The following is a 24,875-nucleotide window of genomic DNA, read 5'->3' on the forward strand; positions in this document are numbered from 1 at the left end:
TTATTTTTGTTAATAGAAATTATTAGCAAAATAGACAACTTAAATAGAAGCACATGAGCAACAGGCACAGGTGGTATTAACAACACATATAATGATTACATGGCTTTTACTATTTGTAAACTACATTTCCCAAAACATAGTTTTATGTGTAGATTTAAAAATGTATTACTATGACAAAATAGACATCAGAACCAGAGTTATAGTCAAGGGATGCTGGGAAGGCACCATCAATTATAAACAACAAAAGGCCTGAATGAACTGTCAAGATTCCAAGGGGGACAACGGATCTGATACAATATGAAAGTACAATACACCATAAGGTAAATAAGCAGAATGTGTGCTTACGCATGATGTGGCTATGCAGGTTCCCCAGTCACTGTATGTCTCCACTGTCATGTTGGACAGTGCTGTTTTCAGCAGCGGGCATAGGAGCTCCCAAAGCTTCTCCACCTTCTCAAAGTAAAACATAGGAACGTTAGTAGCATACACCACTATGAAATTAGCTCCTGCAGGAAATACACACAAACAGGACAGGACTTTGTAGACGGCCCAAGTAAAAGATCTTACTATGTTATATGTAGTATATAAGTTATATATGACATATAGTGTATAGTTCAATTTATTTCTCAGAATATCATTCAGAAAAGAGGGGAAACTTTATATGGTTCCTTATAAAAACATCTCTCGTACAGGGTAAAGTTTTATAAAGCCAACCAAACAAAAAACTTTTGAATAATTCAGCTAACACACCGGGCAAAAGAAAACCTGAGTAGGAAGTATGGGTACTCCAATATGACACACTTTAGGTGTGACCTTCAATTCAAATTGTGACAATCAAGGACTAAACATGTTTGTGGTTCCAAAAGTCCAATGAGCACACAAACCACACTTGTGATCTTGAAAAGATAGACTTTGATTAATCTCAAGGAGAAACTGACACCTTCCTTTTCTAACAATCTCACATGCAATGACAACAATGCACAGCCATGTACTTCAGTTTTAAAAGAACAAATAGGGAGGTAGTATTCAAGATAAAAGGTACCAGACAAAAAGTTTTTAAAGAAAAATGTATTTTCGAAAAGCAAATTCAACAGGAGTTCCACTAAGAGAGGATGTGTGTATTATGTTTAAATCTCCTTTTTGAAAGAAACCAGTTTTCTGGGTTTTGTTTCTTCTTAAGATTTCATTTATTTTAAGCTAGGAATGGTGGTACACACCTTTAATCCTAGCAGTGTTTCATGTATCCCTGGCTATCCTCAAACTTGTGATGAGGCAGAGGATGACTTTGAATTTTTGATCTTCTTGCTTTCCACCTCCTCAATGTTTAGGTCCATATATCACCAAGTCTTAGGACCTAACAGAGAGGGCTTTGTGTATGACAAAATACCCTACCAACTAAAAACATATCACCAGGTTCCATTTATTGGGCACACTTTATGGAGTTGAACTTTTCATAATTCAGGAAGCAATATCATAAATATGATGTTGTGGGGGCTGGAGAGTTGGCTCAGTGGTTAAGAGCACCGACTGCTCTTCCAGAGGTCCTGAGTTCAATTCCCAGCAACCACATGGTGGCTCACAACCATCTGTAATGAGATCTGGTGCCCTCTTCTGGCCTGCAGGCATACATGCTGTACACATAATAAATAAATAAATCTTAAAAAAAATTATTATGTTGTTTGCTACTTTTTTCCCCCCTTTTCTTCAGACAGGGTCTCATGTAGCCCAGGCTGGCCTTGAACTCTAGCTCCTCCTGCTACTGCTTCCCCATTCCTGGTATTCTAGTGTGTGGTGGATCAACAAATCCCAAAAGGAAACAAACCCCTCCACAGATGGATGATATCATCACCTTCTCAAATGTCCAATGCTTAGAACCTCTGATTAAACCAGCTATAATTTCTGCAACACATCTCTGGGTACTTTCATGAGAATCTGCAACCAAATGTTCTAAATGGGGCTTTAGAACAGGCAGAAAGGCATCATCAAAATTTCTAAATATACCCTATAAAAACAAAGACAAAGTTAATTCAGTATTGAAATGGCTATTATCTTGATAATTAAGTTTAGAATTACTGTCTATATTATTCTACCCATTAGAATTTAAATTCGTTAATAACATTAGTTACAGTGATAAGAATATTGCAACTTTACATTAAAATACATTTTTGTTTCTAGTGCCATCAATAATTTAAAAGTTTGCGTTAAAAAAGGCCACAGTAGTGGCTGGAAAGATGGCTCAGAGGTTAAGAGCACTGGCTGTTCTTCCAGAGGTCCTGAGTTCAACTCCCAGCACACACATGGTGGCTCAAAACATTAGAATGAGATCTGGTGCCTTCTTCTGGCATGCAGATATACATACAGGCAGAACATTGTATACATAATATGTAAATAAGTCTTTAAAAAAAAAAAAAAAGTCACAGTAGCCGGGCAGTGGTGGCACACGCCTTTAATCCAGCACTCAGGAGGCCAGCCTGGTCTACAGAGCAAGATCCAGGACAGGCACCAAAATTACACAGAGAAACCCTGTCTCGAAAAACCAAAAAAAAAAAAAAAAAAGGTGCCACAGTAAGTATTAATTTAATTTTGTACTTAATTTCAGTATCACTTTAGACTAAAGAAGATAATAGGTAAGTTCAAATTTTAACCAAATATTTGAAACTTATAAGTCTATAAACTGATAACCACTAAGCTTTATGAAAAGAGTACATGAAGGACAATTACCTTAAAGAGGCAAAAACGCCGAGGACTAAACTTATCTCTTCCTTTTCTGTCTTCTAAAGATAGAAAAGTAATTAACTGCTCGACAAACTTGGGGTCAGAAAAACGATCATACACAATCTGTTCTGCCTACAAATTTGAAAAAAAAAAAAAAGAAAGAAAAAGAAAAAGAACAATGTTCAGAGCTTAAAACCTACTTAAAGGCACACAATTCTGACCAAGCTAAAATAATATTGTAAGACTTTACTAACTACACAAGTATAGTTTTGTTCTGGATAATTTTTAATATTCACAGAAACTACAGTACTTTCTAAAACCAAAATAGTAAATACAACTAAATGCAAAACTCAAATGCAACTCGAAGAATATTAAGTTTTTTTCTCTTTACTTCCTTGGGTTTGGATGTCATTTCTCATATTGTGAATTAAAACAAAAAAAATATTCGTTTAACTTGGGAAATGAGGGCTAACACTTCTGTGCCAGCTGTGTGCAATTTATACAAACTTTCTAACTGTAAACCAAATTCCAACAAATGGTTTCCATCTTTGTATAATAATAGCCTTTAAAGAAAGGCTGTTCAGAATCTAAAAACAAAAAACGACTTGAAGAAAACTTAGCTTTTAAGCTACTTAGATTTCAAGTAATAATGAGATATGTTCAGTGAAGAAAGAAATTTTGTTTCCTTTTTGTGGCTTTTTTTCTTCCTTTCCTTTTGTTCAGTCAATTATAGGCTGTCTTATTCTACAGTCCAGACTGGCCTTGAACTCACAGCAGTCCTTCTGCAACAGCATTGAGTGTAGACATCACACACACCCCCTACCACTACCTAGCTTAACTACAATGTTTGACTTTAAAATCTAGATATCTGGCCTGGAGAGATGGTTCAGTGGTAAGAATGGCACCATTCTTCCTGAAGACCTGAGTTGTTCCCAGCATCCATGTCAGACAACTCACTACTTATAATTCCAGTTCCAGGAGAATCTAATACTTCTTACCCAAGTACACTTATATGCAGGTATACATATTCATATACATATAGGCATAATTAAAAAAAAATCTTAAAAAAATCTAAACAACTATTTCCTGAGAAGTCATGATTTATACACAATGGAAACCTAAATTAGTTATTATCTTTGCTCAAGAGCCTTGTATCATCCAGAACTAACTCAAGAAGCAATCAGTAAATTATACAGAGTAGTACCCAATGGAGTGCTGAACATAGTAATAACTTGAAAACAACTCTGGAAATGTTGATAACAGTGTCAACTAGCACCTGAGTGATGGGACAATAGCATACATTTTACCTGTATTTATGATATAGTACACTGAAATACAAGAATGGGGCTAAAAACAAAAAGACTTGATGGAGCTAAATCAGTAGCTAAGATGCAATTAAAACCACAATGAAATGAATGCTTACCTCTGTCATATCCTCCCTGCTTCTGCCAAGCTTAGGCTGCTCTTCCACACTGGCATACACAACCATATTCCTACACAGGAAGAGTTTATATTTAGAACATGAACAGAAGAAAATGGTACAGCTTCAAGAGTAAAATGTTAGGAGGCACTTTTACTGAACTCTGATTAGAATGAAGTTTAGGGATATGAGTAGACTGTAATAGTCTCTGCTTTAAAAGACTACAAATCCTAATGATCTGGTGACATAAATTATTGGATTCAAACAATGAAAGCAAAGTGCTTCTGGTTTAGACAAGTGTGTTATCATTAACATGTAGGAACACCATTTAGAGCAGCTGTTAAAAACCTCTTTATTCTTCCAGCCCGGTATTAAGTAAAAACTCAGGACTACAGTAGAAGTGGGAAGAAACGGAGCACAACATTGGCAGGAGCAAAAGAAAGCGAGGAAGAAAGAAGGAAAAGACCTTTAAATGCCTCTGAACCTAGAAATCTAATCTAACAAAACTATGTTCACTAAAAAAGAAAAAAATATTGAATGATAATGTGGGAGGTGGACTGTGACTTACTTTGGCCAGTTGTAGTATCCCCAGTGAGTTTTTTCAACAAAGCAACTTGACTCCCATTCCTTTCTTGTTCTTGGTATATTTTTGCTATCATAATGTAACCAATGATTATCAGGTCTATCGCCAGCAAGAATTTTGGTGGGTTTAGGGCATCCACCTAAAGAAAAGGCATTCAGAGTCAACCAATTTGAAAGCATTAATTCAGTAGCTGTTGTAGACTTTCTTTCTTTCTTTCTTTTTTTTTTTTTAAAGATTTATTTATTTATTATATATACAGAAGAAGGTGCCAGATCTCATTACAGATGGTTGTGAGCCACCAATGTGGGTGCTGGGAATTGAACTCAGGACTCCTGGATGAACAGTCAGTGCTCTTAACCTCTGAGCCATCTTTCTAGCCCCAAAATAATAATAATAATAATAATAATAATAATAATAATAATATTTTGGTTTTTCGAGACAGGGTTTCTCTGTATAGCTTTGCACCTTTCCTGGAACTCACTCTGTAGCCCATGCTGGCGTGGAACTCACAGAGATCCTCCTGGCTCTGCCTCCCGAGTGCTGGGATTAAAGGCGTGCACCACCACTGCTCGGCTCTAGACTTTTAATAAACAAAATTACTATTTATTTTTTTAAAGGAGGCAGGGTCACTTTAGTTCCTTGCTGGCCTAGAACTTAGATATCTACCGGCCTCTGCCTCCCAAGTATTGGAATGAAAGGTATAGACCACCATGCCCTGACTATAACTCTCTTTAAAAACAATAACATTATGTTTATTATTATTTGTGTGTGTGTGTGTGTGTGTGTGTGTGTGTGTGTGTTTGTGTGTGTGTGCACACGCGCGCGCGCATATACATGAGGTTAGAAGTAGCCCCTGGAGCTAGAGTCAAGCCTGGTGTGGGTACTGGTAATAGGACTTGGTTCTTGTGCAAAAACAATACATGTTATTAAACACTGAGCCATCTTTCTAGCCTTGCTTGTAACTCTTAACAAGAAATCATTTATTAATAGTCTTAAAAATAGGACTATGTAGATGGCTCGTATCTGCCACCAAGCCCGAGTTCAATGCCTTAACCCACACGTTGAAGAGAAAAAACTGACTCTGACAGCTGTCTTCTTTTTTTTTTACACACATGCCATGGTATATATGCACCCATATATACAAATAAGCAAAAAGACCAGATAGGAATTAGAGTATAGTGTTGACTGGAAATGAATGAGGCCCTGGGCCCAATCCTCAGCACTGACAAAAGGGAGGAGGGGACAGGCATGAAGTAGAGCATGGAGTTTACTTTGAACTATTGAGGAAAAGATGGGATGGATTCAGGATTGATGACTGTTAGAAGAATATGATGTAATAAAATTATAAGGATTTGTTAAAATATTTTGGTTCTGAATTATTTTTTAAAAGATTTATTTATAATTGTATACAGTGTTCTGCCTGAATTAACTCCCTGCATGCCAGAACAAGGCACCAGATCTCATTCTATATGGTTGTGAGCCACCATGTAGTTGCTGGGAAGTGAACTCAGGACCTCTGAAAGAGCAACCAGTGTTATCAACCTCTGAGCCAGCTGAATTAATTTTAAGCTTACAGAGGGAGCTCAAAGAATTTTAAATTTACATTATTCTTCACTTACAGACGTCATATTTTTTATATATTATACTATATATATTTTAACATATTCTCTTTCCCTACAACACATTTACTAGGGTAGTTTTATGGGAAATTGCTCATTTAATGTCTCTGCACCCCCACAGTACAGAAACAGAAGTATTTCCTAAGAATGTTCCTTTACATATCAAAACATAATTCTCAGAAATAAAAAATTAACAGTGATTCCATGTCATTAATTTTATCAACACACCTTACTGAAATATTCATCACTTACCCAAATGCATGTCCTTCATATCCAAAGAAAAAAAATTCTTAACGACTTTTTTTTGTGGACTACAGTCTAATCTACAACTAAAATACTACATTCAAGGAGACTAATGACATGACACCTAAATGTAATATTTTAATGTTAGATCAATCATTTATTAGTGGAAAAAGTTCTCTTTTGAAAAATGTTGAGAAGCTAGACAGTAGTGGTGTATACCTTTAATTCTAGCACTAGGGAGGCAGAGTCAGGTGATCTCTGAGTTTGAGGCCAGCCTGGTCTACAGAGTGAGTTCTAGAACAGCCAGGGATACACAGAGAAACCCCATCTTGAAAACAAAACAAATAGAAAAGATTTTTTTTTTTTTTTTGAGAACACAGTAAGAAAAGCAGAAAATCGACCCTGCTTCTAATTTTCCTGCCCATAGAGAAATAGTCAATGAATTATTTAATATAACTCAGGCTGACTTTTGAATTCCAGATCTTCTTATCTCTACTTCCAAACTCCTGGAATTAAAGCCCTGTGCTCCCACTCCTAGGCTTTTTGAGTACTTCAGGAAATTTTCTAAGTATTATTGAAAAGCACTGTTATTTACCTGGGGTATTACTTACTGATTTCATAAGGGTTGATGGTCAGCTTTTTGTGAGTTCTCTTTAGCTGCTTGAGAATACCAGCAACAGCTGAGATAGCCATCTATAAACAGGTTAACACATCTACATCAACATTTTGAAATTGCTGTACTGCAATAGAAACTGATTCTACTATTTTCAAAAATACCTCCTCCCCAAAGCAGTCCTTATTCCTTCTTGGTAGGAGTGTAAACTCATACAGACTCTATGGAAATCTGTGTAGCAGTTTCTCAAAGACTGAAAAATAGAACTGTCACCTGACCTCACTCCTAGGACTTCCAAAGGACTCTACATTCTACCTCAGAGATAGCTGTACATCTATGTTCAATGGTGCTCTACTGGTAATAGCAAGGAAATGGAACCAGCCTCGATGTCCATCAACAGAAAGATAACGAAACTGTGCTATATCTATATCATTTGCAAATGGATATGGAAATCATACTAGTTAAGTATCCCAGACTTAGAAAAACAACCACTACATGCTTTCTCTCACACACAGATCCCAGCTTCTAATTTATGTACAAGTTATTTATTTGACAGTGAGTGTGGGTATATATAGGTCATGAAACTGGAAAGGGGACACAAGAGGGGAAAAGGCTGTAAAGAAGTGGAGAAGATGACAGAATACAGAAGACTTGAAAGTAGAAAGGGGAATACCAAGTCAGAGGTTACTGGGGAAATTAACCAAAAAACTATGCATGAAAATGCCATAATAAAATCACTTGCTTTGTATATTATTAAAAAAAAATGAGTTTAAGGTCTGTGGAATGGCTTAGCAAGTACAAATTCTTGCTGCACAAACTGAATGACCTGAGTTAGAGTTCTTTCTCTAATCCATCAATGGAAACAGAGAACCATCTCTCAAGAATTGTCCTTTGACCCTCACATATGCTATAGTGGTGTGTGTGTGTGTGTGTGTGTGTGTGTGTGTGTGTGTGTGTGTGTGCGCGCACAAACAAAAAATGTTTTTAATTAAAAAATTAATAAATTAAAAAATATACTGTCCGCCTATTGGCACTGGTGGGAAAAGCATAAACATTGAACCAGGAATGATTTACTAGCATCTCTGTCTTTGAGACTTATGCTAATCTCTGCTGAAGAAGCTGTCCTTCCTTTGTTAGATGAATAGCAAGCAGCTCATTCTATCTGTGTTAGCCTCTCTGTCTTTTATTGGCTTTCTTCCAGTAATAGACAAGGCCAGGACCATTCTGACAGCTCATTTCTAGTATTTTCACAGCAAAACCAAAAAGTTGAACCCTCAGATTTGCCCCCATCCTTGCAACATAGATTTTCAAAATTTTAAATGCCATCTTTCCTATTAGTTTATAAGCTTATTCTTTGCTATAGCTACAGCATTAAAATCTAAAATGCTTGATTATGCCTCCAAATATTTGTTGAACAATTAATGCTTCTGAGCAAACAGAAGGAGATGCCAAATCAATTAATTTTAAGGCATTTATTAGGGTGTGTTGTTTATAAAGAATTCAAAGAGTCTGATGAGGTAAATATTCTCAAACTCAACAGAGTAACCAAAATAAAGTATATACCTTTCGAACAACAATTGCATCATGGTTGAGATTTTCAACAAAAAATCGTATGGCACGAAGAGGCAACACTCTGTCATCCCTTAGGAGTAGAGACAAAAGCCCAATGCCTATATGCTCAAATTTCCAAGGCCTGTAGGTTGAGGTAAGGGAGTAGATGGTGAGAGAGAGTACATACAAATCATAGTACCCTTAAAAACTACTTACTGTAAGAATGTATTTTGAAAAATTTTCTTTGCTTTGTAGCCTCAGCCTCCTGAAAGCTGGCATCAAGGTGTGTGAAACTCTACTCAGCTCTATATTTGAAATGTAATTTTAAGTTTCTCAAAAATATAAACAGGCCTACTGAAGAACACTGCCTCTAACATTACCCTAAACCTCTCCATGTCCCTCACTTAGTCTTCTAACACAAAAAATGATTCCATTAATACAACCATTCTTTTTCCCATGCACAAAATCCCTAGAACAGTTAAGACAAATGCTTTCATGGTGAAAAACAAAACATTTTTTTTTTTTTAAGAAAAAAACTTTATACTCACAGATTTCTTTGCTCCACACCATCTAGTAAAGTGTTTACCAAACTTTCATAGTTCCTTTTAAAAAAATTCAGATAATATATGATTTTATTATACTATTAAGGCAAACATTAAATAATGTAATATAAATTTAAATTCTGGCGTAATTCACCCTCCTCTTACACTTCACCGTTTCACCAGACTAAAAGTAAGTGAGAAGAGATACTAAGAAAAGAACATGAAGGGCTAGGTATAACGAACTACCAAATTGTTTCTTTTATCTTAATAATATTAGGTTTTTGAGGTAAGGTCTCAAACTCCAGGTTAGCTTTGAACTCCTGGTCCTCTTGCCTCAAGCATTACAAGCATGCCCAGAAAACTTTTTCTGAGTGTTGCAAAGTAAACATTAAAACTGTAAGGAGCAATCAAAGAGTTAGCAGTGCTCTGTCTGTATAGTATGCTGTCTGCAATCAACTAAGCAGGCTATAGAGTTCAGCATTCACAAAAACATTTTTGAAAACAAGCTTGGGAGTTATAGTTGGCAACCATATTCATAACATTTGGGATACTGAGGCAGGAAGAGCTCTTAAGCCCAAGAGTTTAAGACAAGACAGGGCAATATTGTGATTTAAGAAGGAAAAAAAAAGGCAATTTCAGTAACAGTTAAGAAGGCTACTACTGAAGTGTTACCACTTTTTCTTTTTTCCCAAATCAGGACTTTTTCTGGTTCACCAAATCAAAAAAGTTTACTAATATCCTAATACTCAAGTTTAATCAAAAAGAGATTTTGGTATGAGTTATAAAGTTATGTACTGAACTTGAATTTAGGACTTAATGACAAAGTACACCAATTATACTATGTCTGATACATTAGTATCTAAAAACGATTAAAGGCAATTCATAGTGAAAAAATATAACAGTAACTTTTATTTTTAGCATGCTTTTTTTTTTTTTTTCAACTCTATACTTAAAAGTGAAAATTTGGTCCCCTTGCAGCAATCATCTCCCAACTATTTTCCCAGAAATCAATGTATAGTGATAAGATGCACTTATATTTTAGAGCTAGTTAAAATGCATTAGCTGTAATATTTTCTGTCTTAGTAGAAAGTTCATCAATTACCTTAGAGCATCGGCATTCTTTTCCTGTTGGCGCTTCTGTCCTTCTTTAATCTTTTCTGGGCTAAGTAGCGGCTGGCTAATAGAAGGATTCTTTGATTGTTCAAGTAATTCTGCTATTGCAGCACATGGCTTTGGAATCTTATTAAAAATAAAAAAAAAAACATTAAAAAAAGTAGAGACATGATGCATACTATAACATGGACTATTTAATTAAAAAGAATAAAGGGGACTTGCTACCAAGCCTGATTGATGAATTGAGTTCAAATCTTAGGACCTTATCTACATGGGTTGATGGATAGAACTGATTCCTATAATTTACCCTCTGATCTCTTCATGTGCATTGGTGTGTGCAAACACACACTCATAGACATCTACACAAAAATAAATGTAATGATCATGCTTTTAGTCCAGGGATTCAACTCAGGTTTGGTGACAAGCACCTTTCCCATTGTGCCACTTTGCTGGACTAGTGGCTTGGGAATTTTATCTTGAGTTACTATGATTATTAATTTTTAAAGAATCTGTTTGGGTATGGTGGTGCATGCCTTTAATCAGAGCACCCAGGAAATGAAGGCAAGAAGATCAAGAATTCAAAGCCAGCCTGGACTACAGAAGACCAACTATACCTGGGGGTGGGCTTGGGGGGGGGGGGAACCAATTCTAATAAGGACAATTTCAAAGAGCAAGGGGTGCATTTATAGCCAAAGCTACAACCCTGGTCATTAGAATGCAAAGCATAACCAACCCGAGGAAAGAAGGAACTCAACTATCCTCACCTTTCTGTCCATCATGATACACTGAGGAAGTGAGAATCCATGTATTTTAGCTTCTCAGATGGTCAAGAAAGGTGACTCATGCATATAATTTCAGCATATGGGAGGCTAAGGCAGGAGGACTGCTACAAATTTGAGATTAGCATGGACTACAGAGTTACTCACTGACTTTTTAAAAAGCACTTAAATGATGTCCTATCTCTACTTGAGAACCAGTGAAATTTCTTTCTCATTCATAAAAAAAAAAAAAATCGAATTTTAATATTTGGCACTGTAAGTTATGAATCTAGCTAGTGGCAAATCTTCCACGACTTTGGCTAGTATAGATAATCTTCTAAAATACAACCAGCATGCCTGAGCATGGTAGGTCATTGTCTGTAATCCCAGCACTCAAGAAGCAGAGAAGCAGGGATATTTTGATCTTACTCTGACACTCCTGAGACTTCCAATAAAGTTAACTTTGAATCAGATTAGCTAATCTACTAGCTAATCAAAATTAGCCATGCTGGTTTTAGAGGACTGAGGATATAATAGAGAGACACAAGTAGTAGGGTGGGGTTTACAAAGCTTTTCAGTCTTTTTGGTTCAACGAAAAAAAGAGAAGAGGTCACTGGTCACTTCTCCACTGCTTCTCTGATCAATCAGGTTCATACCCTGCTATCTGACTCCCAAGTTTTTATTGATAAAGAATAATTAGATAAATGCTTCAGCAGAGTGAGTTGTAGAAACTGGTCTACAAAGCAAGTTCTAGGTCAGCCAGAGGAGAAGGAAAACAGACAAAGGAGAGTGAGGAGAGATGAGAGAGGAAAACGCAATGGAGGCATACTTGGAACAATGGTAAATACAGCAACGTTAACTATTGTAGCTTCTTGGTAGAAATGACCTGACTCTTTCCCAGACTCACTCCAACTTGGTGTTCCAACCCTGTTATCTATAGTAATGATCACTAAAAAGCATTAGATGGAATGAGAAAATAAATGCCTCTTAAATTATAACAAGCCAAAATATTACAGAAAAAAAAAAAAGGAAAGACATGGAAAATAAAGCCAGAATTTCCACTAAAATATGAGTGAACAAATAAACGGTTTGCTTACTGTGAAGTCTAAGCCAATTGTTTCATATTGCCTATGAATCTTTTCTGCAAGGTCATCAAATAGTCTCACTATTGATGGCTTTTCCAATGACATTGCTTGGCTAAGCCCTGAAGAAACAAGTGCTGGCCAAGTCTGCACAATACAGTCCCAATCATGAAGGTTTGCCAGACACACGCCACTGTGATTTCCAAGTAGACAATATAAGGCGCCCTATAAGAACAAATAAATGTACACAGAAAATTAAGAGGCACAGTTGAGTCCAACATCATACTTAAATTTTTACATTGATTATTTACATATTTACAGCTGATTTATAAATAGGTTCATGTATTTAATGTATTGTTTTGAAAAACTTGAACTTGAGGTTTAACCAAGTGGCATCCACTAATATTTTTTTCTAAGTCATTTAATAGAAGGTTTGCTAAAGAATGGCTATTAGGCAATTTAAAAAGGTAAGAATGTTTTTTAAGAACACAGATTCTATTCTTATTTTCCTCAGATATGATAATGGCCTTGAAATGTAGAAAAAAGTACTTTTAGGGTCTAAAGTTTGAAATAATTTATCAAGTAACAGCTAATACCAAGTTGCTAAGTATATTACTAAATACTAAAAGTTTGGTTACTCAGGAGGGTAGGAGGGAGTGGAGGATGGATATATGAGATACATTATAGACATGTGAAACTGTCAAACAATAAATTTAAAATATCTTTAAGAAAATCTAGCTACTTAGTTATACTACATAGTTTTTACTGACAACATCTAATCAGATGATTCTGAAGCAGGTACAATTTTCATTACTATCAAGAAGTGTTGTTATTTTCAGAATACTAAATCTACATGGATCAGAAGTTGGTTGCTAACCATTGCATATTCTAGTCCCCTATACATGCTCTTATATAGACACTGCCAACTCTGACCTCTCTAATGTTGCCTATATAAAACAGTCTTAGCAAGACTGACCAATATGATCAAATGAGGCAGAAAGAAATATCTAACAATGGGGTAGGAAGTCAGCTGCCAGAAAGTAAAAAGGAAATAGTAGGTGTCTTGTTATCAGTCTCAACCACTAACTCTAACTCTGTGATATGAAGAAGATGTACAAACTACATAAAAGAATACCTTGTTCTGATAAAACTTTAAAAGTAAGTAACTAAGCCTGGCTTACAGCCTATTGAACTGTGTCTTACAAATTAACTTCAAGGAACATACTCAGTCTCATCTTAATCCTCTTCAGAAAGTGGGCACTGATGATTGTTTTTTCCAAAAGGTCTCTTTATTGCCTTCCATGATTGTTCCTCTTTTTTTCATGGTATCGCAGTCAAAGTTTTGATGTTTGGCCTCTAATTTTTCATTTTGTTTTGAGATGGGATCTCACCATGTCACTTAGGCTTGCTTTAAATTCTTGGGTTTAAGGGATCTCCCACCTCCCTTACAACTCCATGTATAATCCAGAACTTAGTGATGGAAATTCCCATGTTTTAGTCCCCTCATATTTAGCTATCAAGCCCTAACTCTTTTCTGTCCTTAATCTCTCTCAAACAACCTACTTACAGAGACTTGACTTCACCTCTGAAATGCCTTAACTTGTCTTCTTTCTTTTTCTGCTCTGATCAGTCGCTCAAAATGACCTTTATTTCTTTCTGTCCTGGGTCCTCCGTTCACAATGGTTATACTACTCAGTTATTTTTTGCAGGGGTCTGCACCCTGTATTTTCTCCCTAACACTAATCATGATGAAATGTTCAAGTATCTTAAAACTTACATGCATTTTAAAATGTGATAAGCAAATATAACAAAATATTAAATGTGGGACCTGAGTAACAGACATATGGGTGTTTACTGTAGACATTAACACAGAACCTATACCTTGAACTGCTGCTGTGTGACATCCTGTCTATCAGGCCGTAAAAACTCCAAAACCAAAGGGATGATATCTCTGCAACAGAAGTTATATGCTCCCAAAGCAGCAAAGAATGTTTGCTGAGCCTTGTTTCTGACCTGGGGAAAATTGACAAAGATTTAAAAAGATGTCTAATGAAATGTAAAATACAAAGGAAGGTAATTTAGATGGTTTCCTAAATAACAGAGAACACATACTCTAAAAAATAAGCAAATGGTTATTAAAAGGAAAATACTAACAGTGTGTTTCTTTTTGATGAGAGGGGCTGAATAGCACCCCTGGGCAACAGTTTATAACACTGCTAAAAGTAAACAGCAGACACTAAGTCATTGTTGATGAGAAGATTAGACTTCCTATGTCCATACACAGGAAATTACCAAGTTAAAAGGAACTGGTATACATAAATCTTTTAATTTCTTTGTTCTATGTGCTAGGACTTATAAGAGATAGTCAACATGTTACATGCTCATAATTCCCTGAAACCCAAGCATCACACACAGAAGGAATTATATAGCCACCCCTACAAGCACAATCTCTAAAATTTACAACAGAGAGAAACAATTTAAGCAGGACATGGTGCATATGCCAATAATCCCAGCACCTTTGAGGTGGAAGCAGGTGGACTGAAGTTTAAGGCCAGTCTTGCTAATAGCAAGACCCTGTTGGAGGAAGGGTCAGGGATCTAAAAATAGAAGCAATTAGCTGGACATGGCAGTGCATCCCTTTAATTCCAGCAGGGACAGGTGGATCTCTGAGTTCCAGGCAAGCCCAATCTACAAAGTGAGTTCCAGAACAGCCAGGACTAAAGAGTAACCTTGTCTTGGAAAAGTGAAGGAGAGGGGAGCAATTATTACCACAAATGAATATTTTTGTACATTAAGGCAAAATTTAAATTCATTTGAAATTTGAAAGGCATTTCCCATTGCATTGGGGTGGGGTGGAATGGAGGGGTTACTAGATTTCAGTTCTTGTTCTCTTGCTTCCTTACTGTGCAATCCTACATGAGGGAACTATTCAAACTCTATTAGTAAAACAGGGATGTTTAGATTGTATGTAACAAAATGAAAGTATTGGAGATAGTAGAGCCTCACCTGACTGTATGAACTCGTTGATAATCGAAGAAGATCTCTGATCATATCTTGATGTATTCTTTTATACTCACAACCCTCAACAGTTAGTGTTCTCAACTTTAAAAAGAATTAATATAAGTCAAGTCTCAAAGTGATTACTGACAGTCCACTTAATTATGAAAAACACCATAGGAATTATTTATTAACATGTCAAATCAAGAGGTGATGATGGAGAGACACTTGCCTCATGCTGCAGCATCACTCTGTCAATTAGTAGTGCTCTGATATGTTGCTTTTTTCCATGGAGCTGGAAAACAACATAGCAAACAAAAATCAATGTTTTCACTAAGTGACTTCAACAATGGGTTCTTGACTTCCCTAATGGAAACTTACTTCAAAATAAGGACACACACAGCCAGAAATGGTGGTATATACCTTTAATCTCAGAGGTAGGTAGGTCTCTTTGAGTTCTAGGCTACCCAGGGCTACACAGATTAACCATGTCTCAAAACAAAACCAACCAAATAAACAATAAACCCAATAACAACAGTAACAAAAAAAGTCAACCCAAACCATACCAAACAAACCCTAAACCAACAAAATGGATATAGAGCAGAAAAAAAAAAAAAAAAAAAAAAAAAAGGCTGAAGATCAAAAACCAACTGCTATCCATGTCTGACAACCTAGGTTCAACTTCTGGGATCCATATGTTCAAAGGAGAGAATTGACTTTTGTAAGTTGTCCTCTGAATTCCACTTTCACAGATGCACACCCCCACACATAAATAAATAGATATAACATTTTTTAAAAAACTGTTATAAATGACAAATGGTTATTCTTTATTACATTAGTCATAAAGTACTCCTAGTCTACCTTTTGTCTTAAAAGCTCCGATTCAGGCTTTTTGACCTACATTCTAACTGTGGCCTAGCATTCATCTATCTTAATTTTCAGCCAGGTGTATGCTCAGGCATACAATGCATATTCCTTTCAGTGGATATCCACTGATGAATATAAAACCAAAGAATTCTCTTACAACAAAACTACTGACCTAATTTACCTTCTAGTACTCTTCTACAGCCTACCATAGTTCCCATCTCCTTTTCAAAAACTCTTGTATCTCCACTATCTAGCAAATAACATACATATACAAATAACATACAGGCATCTAGACTCAACTTCAGCATAAGTCTACCGGGGAACACTGTTGGGAATAGCTCTACTCTTCTTGGGGTATTTTTCCTTCCATGTGCTTGAAGAGGCTTATAATGATTCTAATATTAGATCATGAAATCAATATAAGAAATGTTTTCCTCACTCAGATTTATATGAAATTCATGCCTGTGGACATTTTTTTTTTTAAACATTTCTTCAAGTTTTTGTAAGACAGCCTGAATGCTACTAAGGAAATCCCTGCATGGATACAGAGATGATCATGGAGAATAATGGATGTTATTACTAAATAAAAATACTTTTAACTTAGTGCCTCATATATGGTACACAAGTACTCTACAATTAAGCAACCCTCCTAGCAAGTAAATACATTTCCCTGCTTAGGATCTATTTGATCTGTATCATGCTTTTAGTCTTTGTACAATATATTTTTTCTTTCCTTTAAAAGTCAAATGTTTTGGCCGGGTGGTAGTGGCACATGCCTTTAATCCCAGCACTCGGGAGGCAGTGGCAGGTGGATCTCTGTGAGTTCAAGGCCAGCCTAGTCAACAGAGAGAGATCCAGGACAGGCACCAAAACTATACAGAGAAACCCTGTCTCCAAAAACCAAAAACCAAAACCAAACAAACAAAAGGCAAATATTTTATTATTACATAGTAAGAATCCTGTAGCAAAACAAAAACAAAAGAGCAACAACAACATAGGTTTCATGCAATATTCTTAAAGCTACTACTTCTACTTATAGGGCAAATTTACTTTATAAACAACAATCCTCAAATCAGGACATTTTTCTATTTTTTTCTTTCTTTCTTTCTTTTTTTTTTTTTTTTTTTTTTTGAGACAGGGTTTCTCTGTGTAGCATTGTGAGCCTTTTCTGGATCTCGCTCTGTAGACCAGGCTGGCCTCGAACTCACAGAGATCCGCCTGCTTCTGCCTCCCGAGTACTGGGGTTAAAGGCGTGCGCCGCTGCCGCTGCCGCTGCCACCACCACCCAGCAAATCGGGACTCTTATACATCTTTTCAAACACAATGATTCAGAATTTCAGGTGAAAATACTGACCCGATTTTCCATTGATTTCTTTACTAAGTTAAAGCTTTTCCATCGGGAGTCAAATTCATGTTTATGAGATCCTTGGAATTGCAGAAGATCTCCAATAATCTGTGTCAAAGAATTTCAACATTTATTCAGAAGTTACCAGTCAAGCCCAAGCACATTAACAATTATGGAGCTGTGGAGCAACTTCTACCTTTATGATGAGAAACAATGATTTGGTATCATCTTCTGAATTATCAAGTATGTGGTCTAAAATAGGAGAAGAAAAAAGTTTAAGCTAACATCTTAAATTACTATACAAATCCCAATTTGCTTCTTAAAGGGTAAAAACAAAGCTGATTATTTTCCCTATTTCTAAAAAAAAGTTAAGTAAAAGCACACCTGCCAAAGGCTGCTATTCTAAAACTTAGGAACACAGGCAAGTTACAGGCATATATACTTACTAAGAAGTTTCCGTATGACACTAGCAATTGCTTCTCGGTGGTTCTCTCGAGACAGGTCTATTTAAAAAAAATAAATAAATAAGAGAAGGCATTTTAGACATGAGAAGTTCCTCATTTTATTTCAGGTTTTAATGGCTTATCCAAGGATCCTTCTTAAAAAGTAAAGGACAAATGGCTTTGCCTTTAACATAGTTAAATTAGTGGCTGAGCATGACACAGACTAACATTCAAAACTTTCATTTGTATAGGGCTTACCTAGGGCATCAGGGCACACACCTGTGACTTTAGCACTTCAAAGAATTAAGATAGGGGATGGCAGATGGTTCAAGGCTAGACTGCCCTGTCTCCAATCACTCCATAAATGAATAAATAGACAAGCATATCTTGGGCATGGTGATGCACATCTGTAATCCCAGCATTTGGGAAGAAGTGGCAAGAAGATAAAGGAGATGAAGGCAAGATGGAGCCACATGAGACTGATCTCAAACAACGAAAATAAAATGATTATTTATGGAATCTTTTGTCAAGAAGGTAGTGGAGAGATGGCTCAGGGGTTAAAAGCACTTGCTGCTCTTACAGAGGATGTAGGTTCAGTTCTCAGCACCCACATGGCATCTCATCTCCAGTTCCAGAGGACCTTCTTCTAACCTCCATGGGAATGTAATACATGTACATACAGAAAAAATACCCATACACATAAAATAAAAAAATAAGCATACTTTTACAAAGTAGGGGAGGGGAGAGAGAGAAAACACTGATCTGAACATTTCAAAGTCCCGAGCAGCTAATTAGAAACCACAAAGGCTTGGGATTTTCTAAAGTTATGGGTGATCCAAATCCAGCAGTTATACCTTAGAAACTAGTGTATAGAACTAATTCTATTATTAACCCACCAGTAAGAAAATCTACTGAGTTTTTATTAAGGTTGTAGATTGAATTTTAAATTAGTATAATAAGATATAGTTGGAGGGAATCCTGGGAATTGACCCAGAGCCTCAGGTATGTATGTAAGTATGTGCTCTATCACCGAGGAACATCCCAGTTGTTTCACAAACAACTAATACAAAATTTAAGGGCTGGGGTGTCTCTCAGTGGTAGAATCATTGTCTATCCTGTTTATGTCTCTGGGTATGATACCCCAGCACCACATCAAAAAACTAAATTGAATTAAACTCAATGGAAGGAAATCTACAAAGACCATCAGAATATAAAGGCTACAATAATCCCACTCACATTAATGTATCACCCTAAAAAAAAATCTAAAAACGTGGTTGATGAGATGGTTTAGCTGATAAAGGTCTTTTTGTAAGAGTGACTGATAGCCTGAGCTTGAGCCCCAGAATCAACACAATGGAAAGAGATTCTTCTACTCCAGCAAGTTGTCCTGTGACCATGGGATGTACACATACATACAAAAAGTAAATAAAATAAACAACCGTACTTTTAAGAAAAAAAATAAAGAATTAAAAGATAAATGAAGGTTATATAGTAACAAAGCTTACCTCTGAACAGAGAAAGCAATTAAATTTACTGAGACAATTTCTGTTATTTACTGGCAATTCTTTATATAATAATTTCTAAAGCCAGAGGCAAAGACAGGAAGATCTCTATGAGTCTGAGGCCAGCCTGGGCTACATGAGACCCTGTTTCAGAGGAAAAAAAAAAAAAAATCTAGCTTCTTCAGAGAGAAAGAAAATGATTGTTGCATAATGGGTACATTTTATATACCACAAAGAATCTAAGAACCGTAAGTACAAAATGACTCCATTCTAATCATTACAAGGAGGTCTAACAGATAGCTTCTACAGATTTACTTCAGTTAGTATTCACATACCATGCTCCAGTCCGGTATACAATTTTGTTTCCTCTAAAGACACCATACTTGGTACCCTGTTTAAAAAACAAGAGAGCTTTTATTCACTACTAATAATAATATATATCAGTACTCTGGAGGCTGAAGCAAGAAGTTCAGTGTGAATTCAAGGCCAGGCTAGGGCTACATAGTGAGCTTCGGGATAGCCTGAACTAAAAAAGCAAAATTGTTTTAAAAACATCAAAAATCTGCCAAAAAAAATATGTCGGTACAACCAGACCAAGCTAGTTAAATTTAACAAATGACTGAGTGCTACCTATAGATTTACAAGAAAATATTTATAAGAGAATAACAATTTATACATCTGAATTTTATATAGATATACACACATATATACACATACACACATGTATGTATGTATGTATGTATGTATGTATGTATGTATGTATGTATGTATCGTCAATGGAAGTGTACCTCAATTTTCAAAATACAAGACTTGGTTCAATGGCTATTCTAATAAAGAGATGACACCATCTAAGAGGTGGAACATAGGTAGATAAGCAAAGAAACCACACAGTGAACAAACCCAACACAGGGCTACTTTATAATAAACAGAAACTGTAGTTAACAAGCTTGCAAAATGTATAATGGGGAAGGAAACACCACTTTCAAATCAACATATCCCCAAGGGTACCCCACAAAGCAACTAAATTCATCATAATATAGGACTTAACAAATACTGATTATAGTGAATGACTTCAGAGTACTGAAGTGCCAGTTTCTCAGCTATGCTGTTCACCATAATTCAGTATCTAGGACAGCAAATCTCAGGACCAAACCTACAGAATATAAACAAGGAATGGTTCTTTTTCACTAATGTACTTTAAGAGTTATTAACATTTTATAGCATAAAATGCTAATTTGCTTTTCTGAGATTTTCTAAAAGTTAGCTTTCTATAGAAAGAGTTTCAACCCGTGGCAAAGCTTACAAATTTCAGCATTTTGTTAAATTTTTATGATCAGAAATAAATACATATCCAAAAGTCAAAGTCAGTAATGAATAAGACCCCTTAACAATTAACAATAAACTTCAAGTCTCTACTGAAATTAGACTCAGTATTAAATAGAGAAGAACAATGAAAAAGTGAAAGGGAACTATCATCACCTTCTTGGCAGAGCACAAGGAAGGGTTTGTCATGGCTGGTGTATGAGAACAGAAATCTTTTCACTGCTGATACAAATCTACTAGTTGTCTAGAGCAGAAATACAACTCTACTGGATTCATACTTACTACACATAATACTAAGTGCTTCAGTCAGTCACAATACCTTAGTAAGATTAAAAACGATTTCTATAGTCAATTATTTGCCATAATTTTTACTGCATCAAAAAATACTACCAAAGGGATGCAGAGACAGAACCATCAATAAAGTACTTGCTACACAAGGACCAGGCTATGAGTCTCCAGACACCAGCACCCAAATAAAATACTGAATGTGTATTCTCAGTATTCTCAGCACAGTGCTGAGAAGAAGGATAAGAAAGAACCTCAGGGGCTCACTGGCCAGCCATTCTAGACAAAGAGCAAGCCCAGGAACAGTGAGAAACCCTGTCTCAAAAACTAGGGTGGAGAATAATAAATGAAGACATCCAATAACAACCTCTGGCTTCCACATAGGTACCCCCTGACACAGACACATACATTGCATATACTGCACATACAAAAGCGTTTACTGGAGTGTTTCATTATATGCATTTCTAGCTCTTCTCACATCAATCATTTAAAAACAAATATCATCTGAAAAGCCTGAAGCTAATTTCTTAAATCTATGTGTCAATTCTGAATTGCTTTTCTATCATTTATTCTACTTAAATGAAAATAAAGCACCTTGCATTGTTTTGTGGTCTATTAGCTAACATTAAATAGGGGAAAAAAATCTACCTTGTATAAGATTTTATAATATTAAAACTTAAATTGTCCTACTTTTGAAACACAATATAACTTCTGTGTCATTGTGATACATGGTACTTAATTATATTTAAACTTAAATTTTGCTAACCAGAATTCCCTTTTATATTCACTTATCTAAGAATCAACTTAAATTTTATCTTTCTACCTATCACAAATTAAACTCTAATTGGTTTGACATATTTTCAGCAAATGTATCTTAACAAGTATATATAGTCATATGTGGTAATATATGCCTATATACTCAGGAAGTTGAGGAAGAAGGATCACCTCAAGTTTGAGGCCAGCCTGGGTTACATAAACAAACAAATAAATAGAAAGCAATAGCAGCAAAATCTATAATTTAAGTTCCATATTATTTGCCTTGAGAACGAAACACAATTCTGAAAAAATTTCCAACATAACACACTACAAGCAGTTCTAAGTATGTAATAATAATGAAGTAAAATCAGCTCCACTGTTCCTAGACCAGGTCACCCAATTTATAACAAAACATCTTGGACTCTAGGTCACTACTACATTATCTGTACCACTAGATGGCACTTTTCCTAGGTAGACCTAGAACAGTAACAATAATCACTGGTGGAAAACAGAGGATGCTAGAAACGGGAAGAAATGACAAAAACATAAAAGCAAAATATATAACACAAGTCAAGTATGTACAAAGACTGGGTCAATTGTTATGAAATAGGCACAAACAATATTATACACAAGTCTTCTAGTGTGTATGTAAAATAATACCTTGCCTTCCCAAGAACCCCCACCCCCTGAATAAAATAAAGAAAAAGATTTGAAATCAAGCCACTAGCAGGCTTTCCCCGCTTAATGTACAAGTGTTTCACAAGAGACTGTTGGCCATTTCTATGAACCCAGCTCTCTGTATCAATAACAGCTGAAAATAACACAACTGAAATGCTTCTGTATGCTACCATGTGAACAGAGGATGTTAAAAGAAACTTTACACACTGGGGATTTAAACATAACTGTGAGAATAGATTTTCATGTCTGACACACAAAGCTTTAAAAAAAAAATCAATGAAAACAATCAGAAGGTGAAATAAGGAGAAAACAGGGTTACTCACCGTGGAGTAGTAACTGTTTCCTGTTCTGTGTGCAGCTTCCCCAGCAGTGCTGGGTAGTTTCCTGGAGGTGCCAAGAGAGGTTAGCTAGCCCTGCCCCTCATTGTATACACAACACATCCTTTCACACATCAATGAAATGGTCTCAAGCTTAGACGGTAAGAATTTTTTTGAGTGGACAGTTAGTAAAAGCTGAGATCTCAAAGAATGATTTGACTATGATGTAATAGATTAGAGAAAGGGGAATGAAGTAAAAAAAGTATTCTGAGATGAAAGTGGTGACTCCTCTACCTTGAGTAACCCTGTTTTTTAGATGTTAGTTTCTGCATCCTCTAATAGCTGGGTAGACCTAAAAGATCATAAGAGAAAGTGGACTGAAAAAGGAGAAAACTGAGGATTTCAGGATGTCCAAAGTTCCTATATAACAATGGAAAGACATAATCCAGTTTTCACTATACAGGTAGAGCTATATGCATTAACAGAAGTAGTGCCTCTCTTAAAGTCCCAGGAACAAAGCAAGGAGAGATTCTACTCTAAGATTCATTCAGTAATGCATGGCAATGAGCATAACTGCTAAAACTTCAAACTGTTTTAAGCTGTATTAAAGTGACAGGTTTTTTAGCCTTAATTACTCTCAAGGACCTTTTATCATATCTAAATTTTGATACTTGAAGGTTTGTGGTAATTACAGGTATTGAGTAACCCACACTGGTGCATAATTTACTTTGATACTTTGGATTTAGCCTTTTGTATTTGTCTGTCACTCATTGAATAGCATAGGGAAAAAAAGTTTTGCATTTAGTAGCCATTTCTCCAATAATTAAGATCATCACATAAACTCTATTAGAAACATAGCTACACAGAAGTAAAGTAAGTTTATGGTCTTACAATACAGTTTTCCAAAGGACAAATAGTACATATTGCCAACAAATACAGAAAGCAAACTTGGTACTAAGTAATCTGACTCCGAGTGTAACACCAGTGTTACAGAATATGAAACATTTTATATAAGCAAGACATGAAAGAAAAATTTAAGTACAAACTGACAATCTCTGAGAATTACACTCTGGTCACTCTTCACACTCAGTGTGTCACAGGATGTAGCCACTTTTCTTTTCCCAACTCAATTTGGATTTGGAAGATTTAACAACTATTTTACTATAAGAAAATAAGCATTTTAGAAATGATAAAGGCTATTTTATTAGTTTCAGATTCATCCACCTTCTGCAATAAAAGTGAAAATGGTACACACAGGAAATAAAAACACAAAGTTATTCTTCACAATTTAGATACAGACAATACAAGTTATCACTGGAAAGATCCTGTTAAGAATGACTTAAAAGCCAACAGAAAGTGTGTGTGTGTGTGTGTGTGTGTGTGTGTGTATTTAATTACCACTTGGTATATAAGAGCACTGGCTGCTTTCCCAAAGGACATGGGTTTGAATCCCAACACCCACACATGATGGTTCAAAGCTGTCTATAACTCCAGTTCCATGAGGATCTGATGCCCACACATATAAAATAATAAAGTAATAAATTTAATTTTTGCTAGGCAATTGAAATCAAAGAGATGATCACTTGTTTCCAACTCTAACTAATGTAGTTATTATTCTGCATAGATACAGGAACTGTGTTTTAAAATGTAATTGTTCAATGACTCTAAAAACACATTTATATTCAATGCGTTTTAATATGATTTCATTATATTTTGTATTAAATATTTACTCCAAAAGTGAAGGTTTCTGCTTCCACCTCCACCCATTTTTCTTTTTCTGAGACAAAGTCTCACTAAGGCCAGCCTCAAATTTTCCAACCTCCTACCTCAGCATCTAGAGTGCTACAATTAAAGACATGAGCTGCCATGCCAGGTTAAATCTGAAAAATCTGAAGCATAAAACTTTTCAGTCTAGCATATTCCTGGTGGAAACCCCATAAGTAGAAATCAATGTCAATATTAGAACTTAAAGTGCTGTTATCATATTATATGATATTTATTTATTTGTTTGTTTGTTTATTTTCCGGAAGCTGAGGACTGAACCCAGGGCCTTGTGCTTGCTAGGTGAGCGCTCAACCACTGAGTTAAATCCCCAACCCCCTATATGATATTTATTAATGTAC

The 24,875-nt window shown here is 35.8% G+C and overlaps 1 protein-coding gene across 1 annotated transcript in view; it reads right to left on the reverse strand.

The window, feature by feature from the left end:
- Psme4 (proteasome activator subunit 4) overlaps nt 1–24,875 on the reverse strand; it is a 117,220-nt gene that overhangs the window by 29,105 nt on the left and 63,240 nt on the right. Inside the window, exons 21-37 of the mRNA XM_036200711.1 lie at nt 19,729–19,784; nt 17,895–17,951; nt 17,645–17,700; nt 17,458–17,556; nt 15,469–15,531; nt 15,246–15,341; nt 14,121–14,252; nt 12,255–12,464; nt 10,389–10,525; nt 9,293–9,346; nt 8,757–8,886; nt 7,192–7,273; nt 4,704–4,857; nt 4,139–4,208; nt 2,722–2,847; nt 1,850–2,002; nt 346–450 (exon numbers count right to left, since the gene is read on the reverse strand). Of these exons, the coding sequence (XP_036056604.1) occupies nt 346–450; nt 1,850–2,002; nt 2,722–2,847; nt 4,139–4,208; nt 4,704–4,857; nt 7,192–7,273; nt 8,757–8,886; nt 9,293–9,346; nt 10,389–10,525; nt 12,255–12,464; nt 14,121–14,252; nt 15,246–15,341; nt 15,469–15,531; nt 17,458–17,556; nt 17,645–17,700; nt 17,895–17,951; nt 19,729–19,784 (1,780 nt within the window). The remainder of the gene's footprint in view (nt 1–345; nt 451–1,849; nt 2,003–2,721; nt 2,848–4,138; nt 4,209–4,703; nt 4,858–7,191; nt 7,274–8,756; nt 8,887–9,292; nt 9,347–10,388; nt 10,526–12,254; nt 12,465–14,120; nt 14,253–15,245; nt 15,342–15,468; nt 15,532–17,457; nt 17,557–17,644; nt 17,701–17,894; nt 17,952–19,728; nt 19,785–24,875) is intronic.

Source organism: Onychomys torridus, chromosome 10, assembly GCF_903995425.1.
Source record: "Onychomys torridus chromosome 10, mOncTor1.1, whole genome shotgun sequence".
Classification (NCBI taxonomy): domain Eukaryota; kingdom Metazoa; phylum Chordata; class Mammalia; order Rodentia; family Cricetidae; genus Onychomys; species Onychomys torridus.